We start from the raw sequence: 8,747 nt of genomic DNA, 5'->3' as shown, positions 1-8,747 counted from the left end.
AATTACTTTCCATATTAGTTTATTTATTAATGATCTTTCAATTTTTTAAAATTTAGCTAGCATGTGGTATAGTTAAACCAAGTAATAATTTTGTATTTTTACTTATAATAAGTTTTATCGATGAAAAAAAATATTTTTGTGACTTGTACTTTGAACAACAACAAATAATGTGACTTAATTATCATATTATTATGAACCTAAATTACCCAATATATCGCACTTTGGCACACTTTGATTTGACTTACTTTGAACAACAATAGATTTTTTAGGTTTTGTACTATTATAAAATCTTAACTTATATATAAACACGAGTAATATTCAAAATCTAACTGATTTAACACAAGGTATTCTGGCTAAGACTTTTGCGGTAGCTAAGAAGGAGCTGATAGTAAAAGATCCCTAGATGGGAGGATTCGATCTACTGCCTAAACTACTATGAGAAGTCTTATCACATCTCTATACCAAAATTTTTAATTAATAAACTATTAAGAGTATCAAAACACGTTTCACATCAGAATAATTGGACAATAAGTGTATATCTACTATAGAAGTTTATGTTCAACTCCAAGACATTTTGAGAATGAATACAAAAAAAATATGTGCAGGTTTGGTTTGGTCATTTAGCCAAGATAGATCTGGCAAAGCTCAACAATACTGGTATTAGAGTTGAAATTGGTGGCTCTATATATAATAATAGGTGTATTATAACAATATTTCCCTAACTTTATGATTTATATAATAACACAACTGATGGGCTATAAAGTACTCTAAATATTCCATGCATGCTTTATATAATCTCCCAATATTATCGGGTTATGTGTATACTTTTCTCTAGAGAATCCTAGTTTATTTGTTTAAGTCCTACATATTCTTATGAGTCTTTTAACATTTTTAGTTAATCTAAAGCATATTATAATGTTTTTTTTCTGCTTCCATTGTCGAACAAGATTTATAGAGAAATTGGGATAATTCGAGAGAATGGGTGGAGCAGAGATTCCATGTCCTAAATGAAGGAAAGGGATGGGGCATTCTCTATCTCAGTGTACTTATTATTATTATTATTATCTTAGACCTCAAAAATAAATTCAATGTAAAAAGAAAAAATGAAATAAATGCATATAACACATATACATGAAATAATAAATTTTCTCGACTTGTGTCCATACCAACTTTTTCAACATACAACAATTACTCCAGATGATCACCGTCCCCAACAAGTATTGCCATATGTAAATTCACTAAAGGGAAAGAATAACTAAAAGTTTAGAAATTCAGTTTACAATTATTGCATAAAATAAAAATAATTAAATATACAAAGTACCACATTTATAAAACTTAATCATGGCAATAATTTATTTATTTTGGGTCCTTGTAGGTTATTTGGCTAAATTTTTATTTGCTTCGACAATATGTTTTGAGCTGTTTAAGATGCATGGTACGATATGTATTAGCATCTTATTACACAAGTTATCTCCAATGCTCATTTCATTATTAATTAGACTTTTATTGTAATATAAGAATATATGTGTGTGACTATTAAAAAGTTTTATAGTACTCAAGTGCTTACCTCATCTCGTTCAGAGCTTGTCCCTCGTTCTGCTATGGCATCTTACCGTGTCGGAAATATTACAATTGTTTCTTAAGAACAAGAAATAACGCACACATAAAAATAAATTCTTCTCTTTTTATTTTTTTGTCACAAAATAAATATATATGTAATATATATGTATAATGTATTCTTTCTTGGTCTTAATTAACACATGAAACTTAAAGAAAGAAATATAGTAGGTGGTACTTTGGCCTAATAATATATACCACAACCTTTGGATATCTATGATCAACCATATTAGTTATTTACTAATCATTAAAGATTTTATAGTTGTTGAAACTATTATGGATAAGTTCCTTAATCTAGAGGTTAATATAGGTTTAAGAACTTTTATATATACTAGGTTTACATATTATATTTATAAGAATTATAGTGTTTTTGCGGATTATTAACGCAAAGTTTCTTGACAATTCGAGCATATTTTAAATAAAATTTCTTGAAAATTCCATAGTAGTATAGATGATATGCAGATTATATGCTTCAGCTATAACTTAAGATTCACTTTAATTAAATCTACTTTAAATATATAGTATCCATTACAATTATATCTTGTTCAATAACTCAGATAATATTATTAAAGTAGCATAAAAATGCATTTAAATAGATGTAAATGAAAAATATGGGTTGCCAGGGGAAGAAGCCAAGCTAGAGAGATACTAGATATTGCAATGTCTGTCCCTATATATCTAGAAAATCTAAGAGGTGTGGACAAATTGCTAGACCTATGAGAACATTAAAGACTATGCATGTGAAAAAAAATTCATAATTTGTTTTCACATGAATTAAGAAAAAAACGATTGTAAATCTTAAGATGGAGCACCAAACAAAAAAAAATTTGTATGTAACCCCATAACTTACAAGATATTTACATGCATTATGCTTGCTAGATACCAATTTATGTAATATAGAATCTAATCATACAAATTATAAGAAGTAGAACTAAACTAAGTGTATACATAATAAGAGTAGTTAAATGAGAAAAGGAGAGAAGGTAGGAAGAATGGTCAAAGACAAGAGCATAATGGTCTGCCCAAAAACACTTTCTTAGTGTCAGCCTCAGAGCTGAATTGAAAGCACTGAAAGCTCCTTTTAGTCATCATGTCTTTTTCCTCCAATCTATTTCCATTTTTTTTCTTCTTATTATTCTTACCATTTTCACATTTTTTTATATTATATAAATTGAATTATTTCTATCTGTGTAGAGAGAGAGATGTATGATAAATTAAATGAAGCATCAATTATTGTTTCTACATCTAGTCCCTAAAACCTATCTACGTGGGCACACAATCTTCGTACCAAAATGATAAAAGTTTTCTAACGTACACTGCTCTCTTTTTTTGTTTGGCTTCAATCTATAAAAATCTATGACTACGTGCGTGAACCAGTACTATGCTTCATCGACGATTAGTTATGACTCAAAACTGGATCTATTGAACAAATGATATGTGAAATGTTTCAAAGCTAGCTAGCTTAGTTGTTAAGTTGGATTAAAACCACTCAATCAAGAAGTCAAGATTAGTATACTTTTGTGTATATATATAATCTCTTGATAAAACCAAGATTTACATGAATAATCCGCTGATTAATTTTCTTAACTTCTACTTTTAATAATGTCCTTGAAGTTTTTAACCTCTTTAGAACCTTATACATATAAACCCCTAATAGTAAAACTAATTAAGAAAAAATTGTTATGATCTATGCAAAAGATTTTGACCTATATAATCATTATAACTTAGTAAGACAATGTTAGTTTTGTTTGAGAAAATACTTTGCTTGAATAAAGATGCAAAATAGTTATTTCATTTGATTAGTTATTTAGATAATTTGGGTTTGTTAGATTAATTACGTTTCATTTTTGAAACTTAGTAAAATCAAAATTTAAAACCACAAACATTTGATTAGTATCAAGTTAAATAACAACATATATGAAACTACTCACCACTGATCCCCATTAGCCTCATTCTCCAAACATCGTTGAAGGTGAATTTGAAGTCGAAAACAACATCATTGAGACCTCTCGAGAGAAATTGATGTTGCAAATATGACACAACAGTAAAAAAAAAAAAAAAACAATTCGTAGACTAGCTTTGACCAACATAGCAGAATAATCATTGGACTAAAATGTTTATATATACTTATAAGATATGCTCTCAAGATATATAAACTTCGAAGATATGTCTCTATTTGTATATATCATTGTCCAAAAACGTATCATTTAATTCGTCAAAACTATCATAAGGAACCATGTGACACATTTGATTTAGCTCTCTAGCTCTACACCTCTACCTCAAGCTGTGGGGTCATTTTAATTAATATATATAATTTCTCACAAAAACGTTACATCTCCATATAATGGTAAGAGATGTTTTCTTAAATTCCTAGGTAAATCATTTGGATTTTGATTTGACTTAAAAAATCATGTGTTCTTTTCTGATTTTGATGATATAATGTCGTTGATTAAAATCCTTAGAATCATCAATGAGATTTTGATTCCTATAAAGACCATGGCATGTGCATATATATAAATTAAATCCATACACACATGTATTATATGTATTATTTTGACTTTTGTTGCATGTAAGGACAATTTTTTTTTTTTTTGAACTCGTACACATTTAAAATCATGGTTACTTACATTGTATGCAGAAGTATATACATGTAAAGATGGATTAGAAATAATAAGTAAAAAAAAACTTTTTAGGTAACATAACTGATATGTACAAAAGTGTGAGAAAGAGTAATTAAGAACACATGTACAAAAGAATCAAAAGAATAGGTACAGTTTTCGTTAACTGACCACTGAACTGAAATTAAATGAATGTGTTGGTAAAAGGAAAACCCCAAAGTTTATTTTCATAGGATTTGAAAATTAAATCAATTTGGCAGTCTTTTGTCAGAAGAAAAAAAAAGAGTAGTATTCATTAACTTAGATATGATTTTCAGGTAAATAGACAGTTTCTCATTTAGTGTAAAACCCAATAATCACAGTATAGTCAGAATTAAAGGTTGACATATAAACTTACAAAATTGGTACTATCTTATTGTATATGATCTGAGACTATCAAATAGATTTTTTCTTGTATGAGATTGTGTAACTTACAAAATCTGGCCAAGTTTGGTTTTGGATAGGATACATCATATAAGACGATGAAGAGATGGATAACACAACATGAATTGATGTCTCTCTACCCATACTTACTACATTGTACATGTTTCTTTTCTTATTGATTCTATTTCTACATACATGCATGCACAAGCATATATATGAAAGCTGAGAAATTGCTCTTAAACTATATTATTTTAGTATTCATTGCCTCATGCGTCATGAAAACTAAGAAAAAATTGACGTGCTGTAAAAGAGTAACATAAATCAAGAATAAAGGTAACGTTAGGTAAATGGCTAAACATGAGGAAAAGCCAAAGAGGTAAAGAAATAAATTTCTTATCTTCATCCAAATTGATTGAAATAATATTAAAAAAAATGAAGAGAAAAGAAAAGTAAAAATAAAATAAAAGATGCTTTTGTGGGGTGGATCTATAAGCTTGTTATATAAAGGAGGATAGATAGTGAGGGTTTTCTACCTTCTTCTATCTCTAAAGGAAGTCTTTACACAGAGAGAAGAACCACAAAACCCAAAAAAGAAAGAGAAAAAAAAAACAAGAACCAAGAAAATTATATTAAGCCTTTTGTAAATTTGGAATAATTATGGAAGAACATCTAAATCCATTAGCAGTGACTCATCTTCTTCAGCACACACTAAGAAGCTTATGCATCCATGATAATTCTCAATGGGTTTATGCTGTCTTTTGGAGGATCTTGCCCAGAAACTATCCTCCTCCCAAGTAAGCTTTTGTTTCATAATCTAAACTTATTAATTTTACAAGTATAAAAACTTTTCTTCAAGAAACTTCAAGAAAAGAATTCGAGTTTCGTGTTATTCTTTTCCTATTCTATTCTTATCTGTATTTTTATTATGTATATATTTATTCTTTGATTCTTTTTGGGGCTTATATTAAAAAGCTAGTTGAAAGTGTAATTTATAAAACAAAATCTTTGGAAAATGATAAATATATGTCAAAATAATCATCTTGGTGTTGTTTGCAAGTAGATGGGATGGTCAAGGAGCTTATGATAGATCGAGAGGAAACAGAAGAAACTGGTAAAGTTAACATATACAAACTTGTATGTATATAGTAAGATATTTTGGTGTATAAATAAGGTTAATAATATGCTTGATTGTGTATTTTAGGATCTTGGTTTGGGAAGATGGGTTTTGCAACTTTGCAGCTTCTGCCGCTGAAATGAGCTCCGGTGAGTGTAGCGGTGGCGGCTCGGCCGCCTATGGAAGTAGTGATTTTCAACAATATCAAGGGCTTCAACCTGAGTTGTTCTTCAAGATGTCTCATGAAATCTACAATTATGGAGAAGGGTATGTTATGATAATAATAATATACACATTTTTCTCACCATAAGTTAATTTTTTCTCAAAAAAAGTAAAATATTTTCTGTAATGTATATAGTACTTTCTCTCTTTTGGGATTCACTTTTTTTTTTGGATTAACAGTGTTCTTTTGGACCCAAGTCCATACTATTTTTCTTACTTAGATTTTTTTTCTATTCTATATCTGTGTATATGTAAACAAGGTGGTTTTAGAAAGTAATGAGTCAAAGTACCTCTTTTTCTATCAATTCAATTAGGTTATGATTTATAACTGTAAGTGAGGAGTAATATTTAATCATATTTTGTTTTTTGGCACAGCAGGGTGTGTGTATTTGATTAATCATTGTCAACTAAATAAAGAATTACTTGTTAATTAATTTAATAATAATACTCTAATGATTGAAGTGTTTTTATTAAATTTTGTGCAGGTTGATAGGAAAAGTAGCTGCAGATCACAGTCACAAGTGGATTTACAAAGAACCTAATGACCAAGAGATTAACTTTTTATCTGCTTGGCACAACTCTGCTGACTCAGTAAGCATATGCATATACCTCTATATATCCACTCCCCTTACATACGCCCGTGCATGCTATCTATATTACCGTTTTAGAGGAAATAAAATGTATGAAATTTAGACCCATACACATATTCATATGCATAAGCATTTCTATGTTCACTTAACACTAATTGAAATTTATGTGTAATTATGTAGTACCCTAGGACATGGGAAGCTCAGTTTCAGTCTGGTATCAAAGTATGTTTCTTCAACTCTTTTTTTCATTTTTTAACTTGTACATATATACAACTAACTAGTAAAGTATATATACAATTACATGAAAATGAAAATGTTTTTGCAGACCATTGCCTTGATTTCTGTTCGAGAAGGTGTTGTCCAGTTAGGAGCTGTTCACAAGGTTTCTCACACACTCTCACTCTCTCTCTATATATACGTAATACATTTTGTATATATTAAGATGATTATATTTGCATAATATAATGTTGTTACACTTTAAAGGTGATAGAGGACTTAAGCTATGTTGTAATGCTAAGAAAAAAGCTGAGCTACATTGAGAGCATCCCTGGAGTTCTTCTTCCTCATCCTTCTTCTTCTGGTTACCCTTTCATCAACGCTTCTCCTCCCGAAACATGGCACTTCCCAGGAGTGGCTCCATCTCAGCAGCAGCCTGAGCATCAGTTTTACCACTCTGACCACCACCGCTTCTTGATGGGACAGCCACAAGGTGTAGGAGCAGCTGCGACGCCTCTTCCTCTTTCCATGAAGATAACACCGTCGATGAGTAGCCTCGAGGCGCTTCTCTCTAAGCTTCCATCAGTCGTACCACCGGCGACGACGCAGCCAGGGTACTTCCCGTTTCACCTCAGTGCTAAAGAAGAAATGAGTCAAGAAGATCAAAATGATTCGTTTAGGGCAGAACGTAATGATTTGGTTGGTGAAGGTAGTAATAATAACCATAATCATAATAATTACAATAGTAATAATGATATTTATAACTATAGCAATAATTGCAACAATAATAATTACGATAGAGAGAATAAGATAGGTGGGTTTCTTAGTGAAGATTATTGAGTCTAATCAAATCTCTCTTGATCTATCTCTATCTCTCTCTTTTTTTCTTTTTTTCGTACAATAAGTATAAATTGTACTAAGAATTTTCCTAGTCTGACATTTTCAATTCGTATTAGATTTTTTTTTTCTTTTTCTCTTAGTTGGCATAAAAATAATATATATTATTATTTGTCCTTATAATATTGGGTATTGTAACAGTGTGTATGTCTTGTTTCTGACATAGTGACATAGTACGTTGTTTTAACGGTACTTGTGTAAAAATGTTGCAGATTCCATGTCTTGAACAAAAATATCACGTATAAATTACAAAATGCAAAAAGAAAAAAATATGAAATTTATCTGCTAAACATTTATAATATATTTTGGAATTTGAATTTCTGATGCTCTACTTATTTAGCCTATATATATAACCGTATTTTTTTTTCATCAACCTTTGTATACATATATCTTATTATATAAACCTTGGTTTTCAAAATCAGCCATTAACAAGATCGTGACACGTGTCAATTATAAACGATAAGATATTGACACGTGTCGTAACTATTTTTGTTAATATTTGGATAAAATAGAAATATTATTAACCCTATCGAAAAAGGAAATAGATAAAATAAATATTATAAAGAATTATATATTAAAAATTATTAATAAAATAAAACAAATAACCTAATTTCAGTTATGTCTATTTGGTTTATTAATAAGATAGGGATTTAAAATTTATAATTAACAAGAATATATGGCGGTTTTTGTTTACAGAAGAGGATTAAGGTTTAAACTTTAATTTTACAACTAAATCAGGTTATTTGTTTGTTTGGGTATATAAATGATAAATAAGAATTATAATTTATCTTTATAAATTAAAATTATGGTTTAAGTTTAACAATTAAACGAGATTATATGTCGAAACTTGGTTTTTAAATTTACTAACTCACGTGATCATGATAAGTGTCAAGTAAAACATAAGATGTCGCAACATGTTATATCTACTTTTGTTAATATTAAGATACAAATAGAATTTCTAAACAACATTAAAAACTAATTATAAAAAATTAAAGAGAATTTTTGAGAAATACCCCTTTTGGTGTACCCCTTTTCAAGAATACCTCCTTT

General features: G+C 29.2%; 1 protein-coding gene across 1 annotated transcript; it reads left to right on the top strand.

Annotated features, from left to right (window-relative positions):
* Positions 1 to 5,220: 5,220 nt before the first annotated feature.
* LOC17895717 (protein RICE SALT SENSITIVE 3) lies at positions 5,221 to 7,767 on the top strand. Its single transcript, XM_006302335.2, has 7 exons — positions 5,221 to 5,452; positions 5,719 to 5,769; positions 5,860 to 6,039; positions 6,480 to 6,585; positions 6,765 to 6,806; positions 6,910 to 6,966; positions 7,068 to 7,767. The coding sequence occupies exons 1-7, from the start codon at positions 5,316 to 5,318 to the stop codon at positions 7,638 to 7,640; spliced, it is 1,146 nt and encodes a 381-aa protein (XP_006302397.1). The 5' UTR covers positions 5,221 to 5,315; the 3' UTR covers positions 7,641 to 7,767.
* Positions 7,768 to 8,747: the final 980 nt, after the last annotated feature.

This window comes from Capsella rubella, unplaced genomic scaffold (genome assembly GCF_000375325.1).
Source record: "Capsella rubella cultivar Monte Gargano unplaced genomic scaffold, Caprub1_0 scaffold_2, whole genome shotgun sequence".
NCBI classification, from domain to species: domain Eukaryota; kingdom Viridiplantae; phylum Streptophyta; class Magnoliopsida; order Brassicales; family Brassicaceae; genus Capsella; species Capsella rubella.
This window is presented reverse-complemented; position numbering and strand designations above follow the sequence as displayed.